The following is a 19,896-nucleotide window of genomic DNA, read 5'->3' on the forward strand; positions in this document are numbered from 1 at the left end:
TGACACAAATAAGGTGTATTTAGTTTTAAACATCAGTGCCTCAGCCTTGCTTCCAAAACTACATTTGACTTTGCATTACGTAAATGTAGGCTGCTGCTCTTACAAAAAATATCCTTCAGAAATGCATCATAAAACCTTGGTACAAACGTGTATGGACATGTCTCACACCGCGGATATCAAGAAACACAAGTACAAGATTATAAGTGTCAAGAAATGTTTATCAACACGTTAAGCAATTTAATTTTGGTGACATGCAAGAGCAGTACAATTTATGAGCGTTGTTATATCATCACGGGACCACAGGTAAACATCGTGCTGTGGATGTCTGAAAAGCATCGACCAAAGAGGGGGGGGGGGCTCAGCTGAGGCAGGTGCCTGTGTTAATTTTAGTAATCTATGTTCTCGCCAGGGCTTCGAATGTCATCGATCTTGAGAATCATTTTGACCATCTGCGTTGCAAGAGAGATCTGTTGTTTTTTACCAATCAGCGTCTCTATAACATGCTGTTCCTTCATGTCACCTGCAACAACAACAAAGACCCACAAATATTACACATCATAAATGAAGATAGCAAAATGGCAAACTACACAAAGGAGTGAAAAAGAGTAACTAAAAATGATATGCTGCATCTACTCTTAGACGTTAGGACTTTATATTTTTGGGGGAAAACTGTTCATATAACTTAATTATGAATTGGCAAATCACTATAAACGCTTCACAAAAGTAATGCTACTTTATAAAATTGTCACTCGACATTTGTTTACGAATGTCAATGGATGGAATAAATCAATAATAAATGCACATTATTGAGATTTCAAAACAAATACTCCTAATTAGACAAAAACAGGTCTCAATGCCTAGTGCAACTATCCACGCTTAATTTCGCACATTTTAGCTTTTGCCCTATTACAAACAACATGAATTTTATTGGCTTTTGCCCCTTTTGAGTCTCCTTGGAAAGAGAACATCAATCAGGCACGCAATAGAGGGTGTCCCAAGTAGACAATTATTTACCCTTGGAAGATGACTGCATGCAGTTGATGCCCAGGTAGGGTTTCTTCTCAGCCAGCTGGCGAGACCGCACCTCTGCAAGAGCCCCAATGGAGTTGAGGCCACTGTTCTCAGCCAGTGCCATGGGAATCACCTCCAGCGCATCGGCGAACGCACGCATCGCGTACTGCTCCAAGGTCGCACACTTGAGGGCACATGGGTACACAACGCGTGTCCGTTGAGCACATTGTTGTAAGAGACTACACAGCCACAGCGAAATCCGCATGCAGGCCACGCCAGTGTAAATAATTGATCTTGAACAAAATTTTCCATGCGATAAAGGGATGTAACCATTTACAGTCTATACAATTTAATGAACGTTGACAGTTTGTGTCACACCTTTTTTTGTACATGGGATTCATGAAGATACTTAAAACGGTACACATTCCGACAAATACGAATGGAAATGCGATTTTCTTAAACCGATGATTTGACACATGTAAAACACGCAAAAGAATGGATGTTAATGCATGAGTGTTTAGAACCATTGTAAATCAATCTTCATATAAAAATGGCATTCCTATCTAATTTTAATATTTTGTCAAATTTAATGCACTTCTGGTCAAGAGACATCTGTTTGTCAGGGATCTAGCACACGTAGCCTGCTTAAACGTACCAATATAGCAGTTCCAAGATTATTAGTTATACATTTCAGACACATTAAAAGGTGTGTGTGGGTAAATTATGAATCTAATTATGAAATAACTTTTTTATTAGGCATAGTATGTAAACCAATAGAAATAATTTGTCAACCGTTTATCACAAGGGAGAACTGGTAAAACGATGTTGGACTGAAATTTGTATCCACACTTGGTCTGATCGTGCCTTCAGTTGAAATCATTATGTCTCAAACCCAATGCCTTCTTACAAAATAAACCTGTTTCTATATAAAAACGTAATTACAGTGACATACACCTAATATGTATTCTCAGAATAATTCTGAATTTTTTACTGAGGTGCAATCAATTTGTGAAATTGCCCATAATTACCGTAGAAAAAAAATCATCATCACTTGCGCCAAGGGGGTGCCGCCCTTGTCAAACGCTTGAGACGAGATGTGATGCAAGTCGCGGTATCGCGTGTTAAGAGCCGAGACGCTCCGGCGTACAAGACCGCTTTTATTAACCCTATCCCGTTTCAAGATGCCTGCAAGTAGCAAGTTGGGTGTCCCGTTCACCGCTGAATCTCGGAACGCGCAAGCGGTTCAGCATTCATTTTATTTAGAGAGGCGTAGCGCCGTTTGTTTTTAAAGACGTTGTACTCACCGCGGAGAACTGCGGCGACACGACCGCACTCGATGATAGCTGGTGCCAAACTGTGCCACATGCCCTCCCCGCATGGCCTTGCGGGAGCCTCAGTACCAATTAAGTAATTACAACATTTATTCCGGTTCAGACCGGAATCGGAAGACAAACCGATGACGTACATCATTGGAACAGGTTAAAAACAAATCATTTGCCATCGTTACCTTGTCCGCAGCTTCCGAAACGGCTAATGAGCAGCTGATTTCAGCCGCTCCGCCTCCGTACACAACGCGGTTGTCTCGCACCAGGTTGCGGATCACACACAGAGCATCGTGGATGGAGCGCTTGGCCTCTTCAATGATCTAAAAACAGAATCCGGGGTTGCGATATGAAGGCAATGTTATTATATTTTACACCATTAAATAAAACCACAATTACAATAAAACACAGAAAAAGGGAGCACATCGATCAGGGAACAAATAAAACATTTATGTGCTTCAAAAGTTTTACACGGATGACCAATTATACCACAAATTTGGAATAAAAGCTATTTCCTGACCAAAATCCTAATTTGTTGAGAGGGTGTAATCTGATGTGCAGAGCAAGCAAAATCATACCCAGGCATTGGTGCAGAGCAATGGCAATGCATGAGATGTACCAAAGCTAGTTTCTCTTACAGATAAGACCGGGTAAACTCATTTTGTCCAATCATGTAAAACAAGCACACGTAATGTTCACTACCCTCGATGTAAAAATGGAAGTTATTAAATCCGCCTTTGGTTCACGCCGCATCACGCGTGAGTAGCAAGCATCACACGTGCCTGTTTTACATCACACGGAAGTGTATTTGTATTTTTTCTGGTAATTATCAATGGAATATCAAGATTCAGAGTCTAAAAGGGCCGATTGTTTTCATCGCTAACCCCCCTTTGGATTGGCCACTGGCGTGCACCTCTTTCTAACCAAGTACAAAGATGCAGCACTGACCCTCCCACCCACCAACCACACGAAAAAAAAAGTGATGGCGGTGGCAGTGAACGCCGTACCATCTTGTTGCCTCCGCGGATGAAGATGGTTACTGCACGTGAGTTGTGGCACTGCTCGATGACCAGCATGTGATCCTTGGTGGTGCCAAAGGAAAGTTCCCGCACGATGCCGGCGTGGCCCAGCTTGTCGGCCGTCAGCTCGGAGAAACGAGGGACGATGCGACCGCCCGTCGCGATGGCGATCAGCTGCGCACAGCGTTAAAGGGGCAGCGAATTCACAATTGTCCACTTCACAATCGTCAGCGTCAGCAACGATCAATCCACTCTGCGTAAATGTTGAATTGGCGTTAAACATAGGCAGGTGTATTAATGGCCTAACAATTAAAGTTCTGACAGCACTGGCAGGAGGGATGTCACGATTTGTTGATTAAAATGCAATCGTGTCAATAATAAGTGCCCTGAATTTTTCACGTATTCCAATTCATGTTTCAACATGCAAAAACTAAAATAAGATACAACCTCAAGTCAACCAGCGCTTATACGCCCCTTGACCAACATTTGCCCCCAATATTGGTGAAGCAAACTGGACTAGTTTTGAAATTCTAAGTCTCATCAACAGTGGACTCCTATAAATGCTGCAAGCGCATAATACATTGTATCTATTGCACGCAATTTGGTTATGAAATACCCTGCCACTATAGATTATACATGAACCACAATATATATAAAAAAAAATATTCATGAATGGAATTGTGACAGAATCATGACAAATGATAGAGCGGAGGTTCCCCATGTGAAGTACAACAAATAACACAAACCTCAATCTCGTGTCCTCCAACCCAACGCACAGCTGGCAGCTCGTTCTGCAGAAGCAAGTGGTTGGCCTCATCATCGAATCCCCACTGGCAGATTGCTAGGTTCGCTCCAGTTTCCTTCACCTGTACACACACATATGCACAAGGGGCAATGCCAAGATTATACAAAGGGTGATAACTTCACATGACCTGTAATAGTGTAGAGGAGAATAAATATGGATCTGAGTATTACTTGCATGCTGCATTTCAGCCAGAGACATAGAACGCAGGTAGGTGATGAGTGGAAGAAAGTACTTCATGATACAAATGGATATCATGAATGTTTTACAATTACACTGGCAGAAAATTAAATAGTACATCACAGACCTACAAGGGCCTGCTTGTGCATTGACACACATGCACAAAAAGGTAATTCATGTACCATGTTCATCATTAACACTGCTTTAACAGAAATATAAAATCGGCTAACGTGTTTGCCAATTTCCCTTCATCCGAGTAAATATTTTTGCTTTATTCATATTTGAAACACATCGCGCCATGCCACCACACGGCATATCGGGATCGAACCCACGACCTCCTGCATACCAGGCGAGGCAGATAACATCTCGCCACCGTGGCAGTCCACAGCAGGAGTCAGGTGAGGCAGTTGTCGTCGTGAGAGCATACACACACCTGGCGGACCATTTCAGCAAACTTCTCCTTCTCATACTGCAGCAGAGCCTTGTAGTCCTCGACACATGTCACATCCAGCTTGTGCTTTGTCTTGGGCTTTGGTGGTTCGAACGGGCATGTAAGAATGGCGATCTTGGCATTAATCACCTCCTACAAGGTGGGGGAGAACAAATCATAACATTTTGAGTCTCTGGGCCTTCTCAACGTGCAATAAATATATTGAAGCCTTGTCCTGCACACAGTCCGTGAGAGATTAGAAGTGTAATGATTCACGCCCAAGTTCTTACAAGCACAATTTTATTTGAGTATCGTGTTCTTAAGAATCGATATTAATTGATGAACCAATATTTCCACCCATGATCAATACATCAAAGCACATATTTGGGTGTGATATAAATGTAACAAATTACACAAGTTAACATGTAAGACATTAACTTATGCACTTACATAATGTATGACGTAACTGTATAGGTTCATGAGCATGTGATATGTATTGTACTGTATTTGCAGGCTACAGCTCTGTGTACATGTGTGGACTGTAGGTTACGTTGCACTGTGAATAGTGCAGGAATATAGGCCTGTGTATCTACTTTACCCTGTATTATGCATGTGTGGTATACCTTTTGTGTTCTCTGTAAAGAAAATAATTTATCTGCACATGTTTATGTACTGCACGAACATGTGCTACATGCACATTAATTTTAAAGCCATTTTTGTATTCTTTGGGTGGCATTAATATATCCAAACACAAAGCAATAACGCTATAATACTTACTGTAGTACGTGGATCAGGGTAGGTGGATCAGGGCACAGTGGTTGGCGCATCGCACTATGAACCGAGTGACTTGAATACGAGTTGTGGCCATGGCTACCATCAGCAGCGTGTAATATCTGAGACCCACCACATCCTGGCACCTCACTTCACCAACAAGCACTGACTAGCGTGTTGAAATGTGGTCAAACGGCACCCCATGGTCAGTTGGGTACATGGTGGGGGCACCTCTATACTGCGCTGCAGTGGATTGAAAGAGATCTGTAAAATAATCTCTTGTGGGGCGGTGTTTGTATTGCGTACGCGTGCATTATTAAGCACCTTGGGCATCTGTGGGTGACTGAAGTCCTTGTCTACGACGACGCCCTTGATGAGCGCTGTGTCGTCGAGCCGTCCGCCCACTTTGCCCTCCACCTTGATGAGTTCGAAGTCGACGTCTTTGCGCTCCAGATCGGCCACGGACAGGACCGCATTCACGGCAATTTCGGCCATCATTCGCTGGCAACGGTTCACACTACACAGGCGCATAAAAAGGTATTCAAGTAATCAATACAAATACCGGGGGGCTCATAATGTAGGTGTTTCTGGTTAGATCGCGTTAATATAAATGTGTCGTTAAACCCGCCACCACCCGACACTCTTTCACGAGGTAGAATTAAAATAAAATGTCATTTAGTTTATCAGCTCGTGGACCTACTCAAACAATGTTTAACAACACCATTTGTTTAAGAAGGCAAACTATATGGGTTTCAAGCTTACAAGTCTCATCAGTCATGTGCTGAAACAAACCCAAAAGGTTGATAGACCAATGGACAAACCATTAGATATTTTCTTTGAATACAAATTATGTTTATTTACTGCATTATTCACATTTGTTTCACCATAACAATTTACACAAATATTACTAGCTTGAGGAACTCGGTGAAGCCACTGAGATAAAAACAAGATTTAACAACATTCAGAAGTGTTCACGCTCATTAGATAACACTAGTGTAATCCATTATTGCACTGAATAACGATTAATGCAACTACAAGAGACCTAATTATAATCACTGTACTCTCACAAGGCACAGACCATGGTGGACTCCTAGTGTGCAGATAGTGCAGATACTGTACTACACGTACATCTTGGAGCCCAACGTAGTCATTGCCGTGAGCACGAGGGGCTCGGTGTTGGCTGGGTCCACGGGGTAGGACTCGGCAATGGAGTCAAGGTGAGCAATGGCCACGCGCGCCGCTTGCTCGTAACCGTCGGAGATGCGGATCGGGTGAATTCCTCGGTCCAGGAGCTGCTCGGCCTGCTCGAGCAATGCGCCTGCAAGCACTGTTTCACAAACCGGCCTTCGGTGAGCACATCGTAAGCCAACCAAGTACCATGTATATAAGATAGGCACGTCTTGCTTTCACAGATGGGTGCTGTGGTGGCGAATTGTTAACTACCTCGCCTGGTATGGGGTTCGATCCTGACCCTGACGGCTATATACCAGGAGTTTGCATGTTCTCCCCGTGGTCGCTTGGAATTTTCTCCAGGTCACCCGGTTTTTTCCTCCACATTTAGAAACGTGCATTTCGAGTATTTGGCTGTCATAAATTTCCACGTGATGAGCCGCTTCATTGAGCTATCATTTGTGGCCAGGTCACTTTAAAAAAAGAGCTATGTAGCTAAGTGGGCCTTACCTGGTAAAATAAAAAGTTTTGTTTAAATTTAGAGATGACTAAAATATGGATGTAGTAGGCTTGGTTGTTTAGGAAGCTGAAAATAAATATTTTCGTGAAAAATAGATAGAACTTCAACCTATGTAATAAAGCTCGCTGTGGTTGTTAGTGCACTGCCGTTTGAAATCAGCAAACAGTTACATTCCTAGCCACAACTGCAACAATAATGAAAAGTGAAAAATAGTGGTCCTGGGTCGCCGCACTTTATAACCCGCACTGACTAGCATGGCAAAATATGGATAAATAACCTCTACAATTGACATGGCGTGGGGAGACCTTCAATTTTGTTTTTTAATCAACATATGTAATTAATCTAATGTACTGTATATTAACATTAAGTAGTTCAATTCCATTAAACATTTCACTGGTTTCTAAATGTTATTAATTAAGTTGTACAATTTTAATTCTGTAAATAACCAATGGAACCTTAACATTTTTGAAAGGTTTACATTTTACTATGTAACAAAATACATAACTTTTTAGATTTGTTGGATAAAACAGCTGATAACTTGTTCTGTAAAGTATAATAATCGATTCCATGAAACTATATAACTGATGTACAAACGTATGAATGTTGGCATAATCAGCTTGTCCTCCAGCAAGCTATAGTGCAGTGCAAATGGATGTGGTGCATAACTTAAGTCACGTACCCACAACACCAGTGGTGCCATCTCCGATCTCATCATCCTGGGAGCGCGACAACTCCACCATCAACTTGGCCACCTGGTGTTCCACGTCCATCATTCCCAGGATAGTGGCACCATCATTTGTCACCGTGATATCGCCATCCTGGCTCACAATCATCTTGTCCAGCCCTACAAAGTTAGGTAAGAACACCACCATTAATACTCTTTGGTTCTTTCGGTAAAGTCACGTAGGCAGAAAATTATTAATAGATCATGTGAATTAAATATAATTCCGCACACCTTTTCCAAAAGGATCAATAAATGAAAAGCATATAGAATAGATGTTAGAATCAGCTTCATTCATTTTGTGGTAAATATTCTTTGGGTCTTTCGGTAAAGTCATGTAGATAGGTTCAAATTAATTAAAATAAAATAAACGACGACGTTTCGATCACAACACAAGCGATCGTCAGTGGTAAAATGTTTGATAAATGGTTAAGTGACATTATTTGTACGCCGATAGAATGCATTACCTTTGGGTCCAAGCGATGTCCGGAGAGTGCTTGCCACAGACTTGGCTGCCATAATGTGCGACTGTCAGAAAACACAAAGCAGACCAGCACGCAAATAACAATACGATCACAAACCCTTTTTCCCCATCATACTGGACATCAGTGAAAAAAAGCTTCAGAGCTCATCCGATTCCAAATCCATGCGGCCAACACAGACTAATGATCTCGCCACTGTGCGGACCACACCCCTATATGCACCATGTGCAACAACCACCAACCACAATCAGCTCCATCATAGGCTGGACTGCAAATACTGACATCACGCCAGAGGTCGCAACCGGGTACCCGATACCCGTACCCTACCCGGCGGGTACGGGTAGCCGTTTGCGACCCTGGTGCGGGTAGGCCGTGAGTCACTGGTGAGTAACCGTTTGTCACTCATTTCGGGTAGGTACGGGTAGGGAACGGCTACCCGTACCTGGCCCGGTACGGGTACCCATTTGCAACCCTGGTACGGGTACGGGTAAGGAATCAAAACCCGTTTGCGACCTCTGCATCACGCTGTCATTGCGATTCCACACGTGCATACATGATCGACTGCCGCTGACAGACATGAATGGTCAGTTGCATAAAGCACCGTAAGTTATTGTTATCCTTAATTAGTACGACTTCGAATCACGGAGTAAACATTCCAATCCAAAAATGTATAGGTCTTGTTGTATTAGGTTGTACGTCCTAGATCGTACGATACGAGTTTGAATTCTCGGTAATGAAAAATATATATATTTATACACTGTACAAAAATGGTCAGTCATTCGTGACATCACAATATATTCTAACGCGTCAAACCCGTGTTGGGACGCGGCAAGATTACAGCACCTTCTATCAGCAACGGTTGGCTACGTACGGTGCGAATGAAGTTCAACATACATGCAAGAAAGGGCCCATTTCCCGAAACGTCAGCCTCTTCGTCTATATCTTTCTGTTGTCATGCAGTGCTGAAACGTAGGGCGGTGTGGGCAGGCCTTCATCCAGCAGTGGATGGATAACAGTTGCCAAGCCAGTGCTATTGACGATTGTGGGTGCGTTTGATTGTACAAGAGAGGACGTATCTTTTTTTGCACAAACTCGCCGCTACACATTCGTTATATATATATTTTTGCCTTTGCTTTAGTCATCCCAAGAGCCCGTGGCGCATCCTCAAATGGAGAAACTGCACCAAACGCTACCAATGGTGGGCGGGGTGGGGGGAGCTGTCGCACGCGTATTTGGGTGCCATTCTAGATTTGAAGTTTTCGTGACTTCGGACACCCATACTCTTTGGTTCTTTCGGTAAAGTCACGTAGGTACCTCCGTGACTTTAGGTAAGGTACCTCCCGTGACTTTACCGAAAGAACCAAAGAGTTTGGGTGCCATGTGTTACACCACCCAAAAAAACTCCCTTATCGAATGGGTCTCCCGCCGCGAGTGTCGATCAAATCCTGTACGAGGGGGCCTAACATCCACGCGTGCCCGTAGCACGGGGTCGTGGTGGTGATTATTTGACTAACTTCACCGCGTTGGTCAATGCGGATTTTTACGGTGAGGAACGACGCACAGACGTTGTAACATTAGCACATAGGATTGTTTGCTGGACCGTCCTCTGCTGCCCACCACATAGCCGCCACCCGTGGTATCCTGCAACATTTTGTTAAAATATGCGTGGTCACCATCCATTCATCGAGGCAATGTCTGAAGAGATCTGACGTACCGAGAGCGATTTGGTCATTGGTTATATACACTGCTGCCTAAATGCGTCATTGCTGATCTCAATGCGAATAAAGTACAAGTAGATTATCACGAAACGCGCAGAATATTATCCGAACGTGCGAGAAGCATTTCTGTAGCTTTGTTCTGACATCCCGAATGAATGACTTGACGATACACGAATTCATTCAAAAGCCAACCCGTATTGTTAGTGACACACACACACGAACGATTCTCGCATTATCTAAATTAAAAGTAAAGCACAATGGTAGTTATCGTTTCATAGAAGCCGATGGAAAGATCCACTACTGTACACCGGGTTGCACTGTACCTTCAATGCATCCAGGCCGCTGAGTCTCGACTTTCGGTCCTGATCTTTAATGATGATGAACGGTCGTCCATACTCATCGAACGCCAACGTGCCCATTTGCGACATCTTGCTGCAGCCGTCGACGGCCACCTTACAAGTGTCCACGTGCACGGATGGCTGCGGATTTAACCACTTCACGCAGAAGCGTCTGGAACGGACGGCCTCGATGGACGCCGGGTGAGAGGGGAGGTGACGTCACGACGGACCGATCTATTGAAGCCTAACGGGAGGGGTGTTAAAACTTTACGCGCCTAATTATCAACACGTTATGAGCAATAGCGTAATTGTAAATAGCAATTTATAAAAAATAACACGGAGATCTGGAAAGGATAAAATGTGTGTGTTTTAATTGCATGTTTGGGTCAATGTTGAAGATTAGTTTTTCGTAATGGTTGCGCCCACCGGAAATGTCAACTGTTACCATGGTAACCGTTGACCGTTGGAGGGGTGGCGGCAAATCAGAGGGTTGCTAGGTCAGAGGTTTACCCTCTAGATCTCTTGCACGTGCGCGGGCACTGCCCATGCCTGTGTCAAACTCCTTGTCAGTGCCCAACCTGATTAGAGACAAATTCTGATCTTATTGGTCACCCCGTGCCCCTTATAAATCTCAACGTTAATCCTACAAAGTCCTCATACTCTTAGGTTTTTTCGGTAAAGTCACGTAGGTAAAAAATAAAATTAATAAAAGTAATAAAATAATTATTTTATAAAATAATTATTTTATTTTAATTATTACTTTTATTAATTTACTTTACCGAAAAAAACCTAAGAGTATGAATCCTTGCAGTCACGAAAGCTTCAAATCTAGAACCTACCAAGTCCCATCGCAAGGGAGAAACACAAACAAATAGACAATCACCAGGACTAGTACACTCACCATGGTACACTCACCATTACATAACCTGTCAACCCCTTGTGCCCTACCTTATTACAGCCCAATTCTGACCTTATTGGTCACCCCGTGCCCTTATAAATCTCAACGTTAATCCTACTAAGTCCCATCGCAAGGGAAAAACACAAACAAATAGGCAAATACATGTTTTTCCCGTATTGAAACTGCTGTACACCGTATGGACCTCAAAACTCAATTTCCCTGTACAAAGAATACGGAGTAAACCGTACGGGGTTGACAGCTGTGACTGCTGGATGAAGGCCTCCCCACGCCGTAGATGTGATTGTGTGGGTTATTTGGCCATACTTCACCACAATGGTCAATGCGGGTCGGTGAAGATAGGGGAGTACAGTATATAAGTATAATCACTGTACAGTACACCCATGTGTTTTACTGCACTGCCATCTGCTGCTAACAATGTAGCTCTACAGATCCCGATGATCAGGTTTTAAACCGTGGATGCGTTAGTTATGACCGTCTGTCAAGGGTTGGAGGATGGGTCACGACAACCCTCGTAAAGATGATCCATTATAAACGAAACTGTAGTATAACGTGTTGCTATTAGGGACGCACCCTATGAAAAAAGCCCGGCCAATTTGATTAAACGTTTTGCTTGTTTGGATACTTCATTCAAACTATTTGGCCTGTGGCCCCATCTGTGGCATTACAAGTTTGCTGCCTGCTGCACCTATTTAATTCAGCTTCACTTTTGTGACTTTAAATCAACGAAGAAGTTAAAACTCTGGAGCCCCCCCACTTCCTCTTTTGGCTCTGCGCCTTTCCTTTTCAGGACACGCCCCTTCTGCTATAGGCCCGCCCCTTTCAGTTCCGACCCCGCCTCTTCCCCTGGACAGGGGTTTGGGCAGAGGTCGCAAACAGGTTTTGAATCCTTACCCGTACCCGTACCCGGCCGCACCAGGGTCGCAAACAGGTACCCGTACCCGGCCGGGTAGGGTACCCGTACCCGATACCCAGCCGGGTATGGGTAGCCGGGTATCGGGTAGGGTACGGGTATCGGGTACCCGATTGCGACCTCTGGGATGAAGCCATGTTGCAGGCGCGGGTGGGTTGATTCTAGGAACTTGAAATGTGAGAAGAGACAAGACGTTGGGAAATGTGGCCAGTAGGGGTGAGGAGGATCAGTAGGGGTGGTAAGAATCAGTAGTGGTAGGGGTAGAGCGACTTCAGACCAGGACCAAAAATCCCTCTTGAGAGCAGCAATAATAATTGTTTTTACCCGGATCGAATTGTATTTTTTCAACTCAGTTTGTATGTCTTGGGATTGCTAATTGAGGGGAAAGTTATGCATTTTTAAAGAACGTTTACATTTTCAATAAATGTTTAGGCTTGTATGGATTAATCTGTAGGAATTAATTCTCCAGATCTGGCTGTTTCCAATGAATTGCAAGGTTTACATTTACATATAGAATTCTGCATTCAGGGACCCCACTAAATACAAGTTTGAAATGGCATTTTAAAGGTTAACTTTTATTTATTTATTTTGGATGGTTTATTATATCAGGCTAAACTTTCCAACTGTTAATAATTTCTGCAATCATGCCTTATTTCCTGCTTGTCGGTGTTATTGTGATTTACCGGACCAATGCCAAAAACTTGGTTGTAAAATTACGGTTGCTGACAATGCGAATTGCCAATACAAAATAATGTACGACACCTAATTCTGTAAAATAAATTTGTACTTCAAATTACGAGCAAAGCGTGAAGAAAAGGGATAGTAAACACTAGCTCAAACTTAAAATATTAAATGACTCTCATTAAAAACCCTAACATGAACATTTTAACATTAATCAGCAATACAATTACTGTGGTGGACTGCTTTGTATTAGTTGAGCCCACAAAAAATGGGAGCACTCTGGTCCATAGATGGCGCACATTTTATGCACACCAAAATTCTGATGAAGCTTTGGCACTGGGTTAGTTCACTGCGCTATGAAATGTGGCGAATTGGGTTTGATTCCTGGTCCCGGCAAACATCGGTGGCGAATATTAACCCGAACTGGTCCTTGCTCACCTCCTTTATTAACCTGCACCGACCAATGTGGTGAAGTATGGTCAGTATGTTCAACGACCGCTGAAAACAGAAAGGGCGTGGGGAGACCCTCATCCAGCAGAGGCTATAAGTGTGAATAGAGAATCGAATGTTCAGACAATGCTGACCTAGCTTGGGAGATTTGTTTAAGCTGGGCATCCGCCGAGATTTTAACCCAGAACTTCAGCGTTTGTCAGTGCAGTACTGACCGTCATTTGGTCGCCTTTACAGCCACTCATCCACGTTTATTTGTCAACATTTTAAAAAAGCTCAACCCAGTGAGTTTTGCGTCCGCCTGTGGCACAATTGAAGGGACACATTTGAATTAACTGACCATAAACGACAGTACAGTACTTGCAACTGACTCTCCCACTATAATTTGTGCAAATCGTGGAGGTTTCGCAATATGGCATACGACTGGCATTGAAATTACAGGTTAATTAAAATAATGGTAATTGACGCAATGTTTTATACGTTCACTGAAGATGCAACTTGGTAACGTAAAATGTGCAACTATTGTAGTCTTTTTAGTTCAGACTCAGACAATGGATCTTAGCTGGTAAGATCCATTGAGCTAAAGAGTTATTTTACAAAGTTGACCATCCCAAGACTGTTTTTTATCACTTGTCACCTGCTTAAACAAAATATGCTTGAAATTACCTCTGGTTCAATCCAGGGTACTTTTTTTATTTGTACAAGTGAAGGAATTCCTCCTCCCGTAAATATAAATAGGAACCCAGAGGAGTCCGAAATAGAGGAACATCTTTCCTAATGAATCACTTCACTACCGTGTATCTTTTGTATCGATTAGCGTGAAAAAAGGAAGCATTTGTTGCATAAACAAGTAACTTCCTTGTGCTGCTGAATACAAACCAAGTGTGCGAATGTATATACTATTTTATCTTTTGCTACTTCGCCAATGAGAAAAAGATAAATATCGTTTGTGTAAGTCGAGTAGATCTTCTGACATAACTGCAAACCCCGTTCATCAATGTCCTGTCCAATTACCTATTGTCCGCCTTTTGCTTAATTAGAAAGCAGGAGAATTTACACTTTATTGTTCATTAAAGTAAGTGGGCTTGAGTAGGATAGGTCGCTATAATGGTTTGTGACTGATGCTCAAGGATAATGAATAAGCGGCAACCATGGGATAGAACGTGTCTGAGAGGACGTTACCGAGGAGATGGAGGGATGATATCAGCTTGTATTCAGGTGCAGTACTCGGTGGATTGCCATATCGCAGACTCGTGAGAGATAACGACGGAATTGGGCGCCTTTATCCAGCAATGGATTCACCATGACAATTACTTTTTCCCACGTCGGATTGCTGTTTATCTTTCACTTATTTGTGAATGACAAAAAGGAGACATGCACGGGCTCATTCAGGTGGAGAAACTTCCTCTATTTCTCAAAGAAAACTCTTAAGGGAGAGTGAATGAATGACTGTCTTTTCACATGAATGCTGTTGGGTGTATACAAAGCCACCTATTTTTAGATACCCCACTGATTTCTAACGACCTTCTTGCTTCCTGGTCAACGGGTGATTGGATATAGGTACAGTATTGTGAAAGTGATGGCTCGTGTATTGAGAATGTTTGGGGACAGAGGCTTTGCAATTAAATGCTTATATAATTTCTCCATGTTATTTATAGATTTTGATCACCCTGTAATGTTTATATAACCAGCTTGGTTGCTCGGTGGCAGTGACTTGAAATTCACAAGATTTCGAGTTCAAATCCTGGCTGAGGAATAACTCAGCCCATCAGCTCAATAACTCAGCCCGGGGTCTATAAAATTGCTACCACTTTTTCACCAAATGGTTGTCCTATGGATGCAATCGGCCTCGTCATAGGAATGTAGATTTTCCAACACTGGCTCACGGCTGTCAACAGCATACACGCCACAATAATGCATCAACGCCCATGTGAGCACGACGTCACTTATACGTGAGAACTTGTAGTGTTATGCTCTGTATAACTGCGCTGCATGACCAGCGGTGACATGCCCAAGCAGCTTCTGTTTGGCCGGATAAAGGGGGATAAACGACCACGACACGAGCTGGGCTGATGCGATACGAGAGGATGTGGGGCTGAGTGGACTTGCCGAAGATTGGTACCAGCGGTGTCAATATCGGCCTTTGTGGAAGGAAGTTCGTGAAGGACGCAGCTACTGGGTAGCTGGAGGCAGTCGCCCCTCTAGCAACAACGGAGGACATTGGAGCGACGCTAACAACAAGATCACATACAGCAAGTTGGCACAGTAGGGGGCACAGGCGGTGCATTTTGCCAGTCATCTCAGTCAGTCAACCCATGGCACCTGGCTCTCTGCTGACCGGCCGGAGGTCAGCAGAGAGCCTAAGCCACTTCACGTGACCGGCCTAAAAAAAAAGAGTCCACCAGGTCTGGCACAGGCGCCGTGGTGATGTCCCCGTCACTTAAGTGGCGTTTGTTGTTTGTTGTTGTCGCCGTTCCCACACCTTTGCGCGGACATCAATCGACAAATGAAAAGGAAACTTTGCCCCCGAGAGACGTGACGTTTGGGGGTGGAATGCCGAACGTCACGGGGCGGTCCGGAAGAGGGGCGGCAGTGGTTGAGGATGAATGGGATGGAGGGAGGAGGAGGAGGAAGGGAGGGAGAGAGGAATGATGGGGAGGGGGAGGAGAGGAGGGATGGTGCACGGCAATGCACGCAAGTGCGTTGAACTTCGTTCGCACCGTACGCAGTCGGAGGTGTGATGATGATGTTAATGATGTTGGGGATGATGATGAGAGATGATGGCGCGGGTTAAAAGTGGGGATGCTTGAGGTGGTGGCGGAGAGGGATGATGATGTTGGGGGGGGGGGATGGTGGGGGAGTTGGCTGGGTGGGGGGGATCAGGGGAGGGTGGGGGGATGGGGGGTGTGGAGGGGGGGGATCACGGGAGGGGGGGGGTCACGAGAGGGGGGGGGGATGGGGGAGGGAGGGGGGATGGGGGCCGGAGAAGGAGGGGGGTGGAGAGGGAGGGGGGTGGAGAGGGAGGGGGGGATGGGGGTGGGGAGGGAGGGGGATGGAGAGGGAGGGGGGATGGGGGGTGGAGTGGAGGGGGGATGGAGAGGGAGGGGGGATGGGGGTGGGGAGGGAGGGGGATGGAGAGGGAGGGGGGATGGGGGTGGAGTGGGAGGGGGGAGAGGGAGGGGGGAGAGGGAGGGGGGTGAGGGAGGGGGGAGAGGGAGGGGGGAGAGGGAGGGGGGAGAGGGAGGGGGGAGAGGGAGGGGGGAGAGGGAGGGGGGAGAGGGAGGGGGGAGAGGGAGGGGGGAGAGGGAGGGGGGAGGGGGAGGGGGGAGAGGGAGGGGGGAGGGGGAGGGGGGAGGGGGAGGGGGAGAGGGGAGGGGGAGAGGGGAGGGGGGATGGAGAGGGGAGGGGGGATGGAGAGGGAGGGAGGGGGGGGGCACCCTTTCCTCCCGGGGTGCGCCCCGGACCGAGACGTTCAGTGGGCCAGGGGCACAGCGAACGAAGCGGACGGATATCACCAACACAGTGTACCACCACAGCCGGCAACAACAACACCACAAGACACGGCAGTCAGATTATAACACCAAGAGAGGCATAGCCGGTGTGTGTGTGTGGGGTCACAGCGAGAGGTTCAATTAAAGTTTATCTTCGGGAACATTACAACAACACCACGTTACTTGTGCCTTGGCTTGTAACGCTCGCTAACGAACAGTGCTGACTGTATTACTTCTCGCTACATGGACGACGGAGGGGTGTTGGACCGAGCATAGCAGGGCCGAGCTGTTAGGATTCAAGAAATAAGAATAAATATCCATCGTGAAGTGGTCCGTCGACTTTTGTTGGAGTACAGTACGGTGGTTTGTGTGGTTATTAACCACTGTAGTCGCAATGCACTGCCGTGCAATGTTAGCGGACACGCGTGTTTGCCTTTTCGCATTCTGGGACCTTTAAGGTAAGCAACACACACACATATACTACATATATACACCTGTCTTACAGTATAGTAACGTAAGCCAATGATGTGAATGTAATTGTATCGTGGTCGGTCTCGGAATCGCGAAGTGCTGAATTCTCCACGCCAGGTTTACTAAAATAACTCTTGTGTCCATGTACACCTTACAGTGTTAGTAACTTGAGATAATGTTCGTGTAATTGTATCGTAGTCGGTCTCGGACTCGCAAAATGCTGGACTCTCCGTGGCCAGGTTTACTACAATAACTCTGCAGTCCGCCCTGTGTCCATAATCACCCCAACTCGGCCACCAGCTCTAGCAGAGGTTAAGCCTGGATTAGTGCCTAGGGTGGTGGTGGCACCACCACCACCAACAACCACCACCACCAACAACCACCACCACCACCACCACCACCAACAACCACCACCACCACCAACAACCACCACCACCACCAACAACCACCACCACCACCAACAACCACCACCACCACCACCACCAACAACCACCACCACCAACAACCACCACCACCAACAACCACCACCAACAACCACCACCAACAACCACCACCAACAACCACCAACCACCACCAACCACCACCAACAACCACCAACACCACCAACCACCACAAACCACCACAAACCACCAACCACCAACCACCACAAACCACCAACCACCACCACCACCACCAACCACCACCAACGCAGCAACATCCGTCGTGTTGTACTGCACTTCTACGCGTCCACGTGCCAGAGATCTCCGCCAGCGTGGTTGAAGTTACTGGTCAACTTGAACGGCGTTGGCTCCGAGAGGGCCTCGTTCAGCAAGTGGGTTAACGCGGGGCCTGGTTTGTGATATTTGAGAGTTCGCTGTTGTCGAAATGTTCTAATTGTCATTGTTACTGTGTTGTTATGGTACGTACTATTGTGCACTGGTGATTTGTAAATACTATACGGAACAATAGTAAAGTGCTCAGAGGCGTGCCTTTGGGAATAGTAATTAGGTCTCGATATTGGTGGGAGTTAACACTTTGCATGTAGCAGCATGGTCCAAGATTTTTGACCCTCTATTGGAGTTTTGTACTGGGGAATATTCCATAGGAGGATTAGTGTCCAGAGGCTGGACTAGCATATAATACGTGGGTTTCCCATTCAAATGTTATACGCAAAGACATTCTGTTATATCCCATTGACTCTCAATGTGAAAACACGGGTTTGTTTCTTTAATCAGGAGGGTTCTATGCTAATGAGATAATACATTTTACTTGGTATGCTAATATAGAGACAGAAGCTCAGAATATACAGAATAGTCTACTTTACATGGCACCCATCGACGCAGTACAGTACTTTGTACTATATAATTTAACCGGATGTCCTCGAAAGCACCTGTTACTGTTTACATAAAACACATAAAGTATGTTTTTTTAATGACACTGTTGAATTAAAAACTTAGGGAACATGCCACTTAAACCATTTTTCGTAACAATAATTTGTAAAAATATATGGTTCCTTAGATGTTACCGGCTTTGTAATGTACAAATGTCCCTACAGGCTTCTGACAAGGTGGGTGTAAGCATTTTGCAATGCTGGGTTTAAAATGTCAGAAATTTTTATTGAATGAGTGTTGTGTTGATATTAATAAATGCTGTCTTTTACTGTCCTGACATTTGAACCCTTCCTTTTGATCCAGCCCTCATAGTTATTGCCAACTCGAGATGGCACCTGCTTGTACTGTACACAATTAATGTGTTAACGTGGCCTTAATGAAATACTGAATACACCATCGTGTGGAATTGCGCAACATGGTATAAAGTCACCAAATACCGTGGGTGTTAGCGTAAAACTAAGACTCAAGATTTCTGGCATTGTCTTGAAAACTGAGGGCATAGTTTGTGCACTTTCATGGTTCAATTTATTAATTTTGCCATGAGGTTTCCACTGATCGTCTGCATTTATCCACCCAAAAAGTGGTGAAATAGCGGTTTCCACCAACAAGCGATTCCAGTGTCTAAAGATGTAGGGTGTAACAACCAACGTCATGCATATTGGTCTTTGAAAATGGAATGTCTGCTCAATCATTAGTCATAACATGTTTGGGTAAAACAACTTTGGGTGTTCATCTTTGGACAATTGTGAGTCAGAGGTGAGGTACATTGGGGCCACCCCTTTTGTGTGGGTCGTTTTAAAATCTTACTTCATGCTCGTCAATGCGGGTTGGTGAAGGTTGGGGTGGGGGACATCCGAGCATAGTACAGTACAACAATGAATGGTTGCTGCTCTGCCTTCCGCTGATAGTAGCATCCTTGAAATGTGTAGAAATTTCAGCGATCCCACGTTTGGGACCGATGAGAATAGGAACAGAAACTGGTGATTTCTCATCCGTAGCATTTAAAGAAGTATGAATTTAGGACCTCTCCTACATTACTACCAAACCCGTGCCATGTGTCTGGAAATTCACATTTAGTTGTGGAGGGTTTTGTTTTCAAATCAAACAAGGAGCATTCTTC

The 19,896-nt window shown here is 44.9% G+C and overlaps 2 protein-coding genes across 5 annotated transcripts in view; one reads left to right on the forward strand and one right to left on the reverse strand.

The window, feature by feature from the left end:
• On the reverse strand, positions 1-10,706 carry CCT5 (chaperonin containing TCP1 subunit 5). Its single transcript, XM_078870957.1, has 11 exons — positions 10,470-10,706; positions 8,414-8,474; positions 7,905-8,069; positions 6,664-6,862; positions 5,860-6,052; positions 4,768-4,917; positions 4,099-4,218; positions 3,341-3,526; positions 2,519-2,656; positions 1,015-1,195; positions 1-520 (listed from the first exon to the last, which is right to left on the reverse strand). The coding sequence occupies exons 1-11, from the start codon at positions 10,572-10,574 to the stop codon at positions 387-389; spliced, it is 1,632 nt and encodes a 543-aa protein (XP_078727083.1). The 5' UTR covers positions 10,575-10,706; the 3' UTR covers positions 1-386.
• A 6,177-nt stretch (positions 10,707-16,883) lies between these two features.
• Positions 16,884-19,896, forward strand: part of LOC144943484 (rho GTPase-activating protein 12-like) — a 46,004-nt gene continuing 42,991 nt past the window's right edge. For 3 of the 4 annotated variants that reach the window (XM_078870958.1, XM_078870961.1, XM_078870959.1), the window contains exon 1: positions 16,884-17,393. The gene's annotated coding sequence lies outside the window, so the exon portion shown is untranslated. The remainder of the gene's footprint in view (positions 17,394-19,896) is intronic. The other variant, XM_078870960.1, reaches the window with a different exon arrangement.

Source organism: Lampetra fluviatilis, chromosome 31 (assembly GCF_964198595.1).
Source record: "Lampetra fluviatilis chromosome 31, kcLamFluv1.1, whole genome shotgun sequence".
Lineage (NCBI taxonomy): Eukaryota > Metazoa > Chordata > Hyperoartia > Petromyzontiformes > Petromyzontidae > Lampetra > Lampetra fluviatilis.

Coding starts and splice junctions, on each gene's coding strand:
- CCT5 (XM_078870957.1), bottom strand. CDS start 10,574: ATGTCGCAAATGGGCACGTTGGCGTTCGATGAGTATGGACGACCGTTC. Junction 8,475..10,469: donor GCGGCCTGGATGCATTGAAG/GTACAGTGCAAC, acceptor GTTTTCTGACAG/TCGCACATTATGGCAGCCAA. Junction 3,527..4,098: donor TTGGAGGACACGAGATTGAG/GTTTGTGTTATT, acceptor CGCTGTGCGCAG/CTGATCGCCATCGCGACGGG.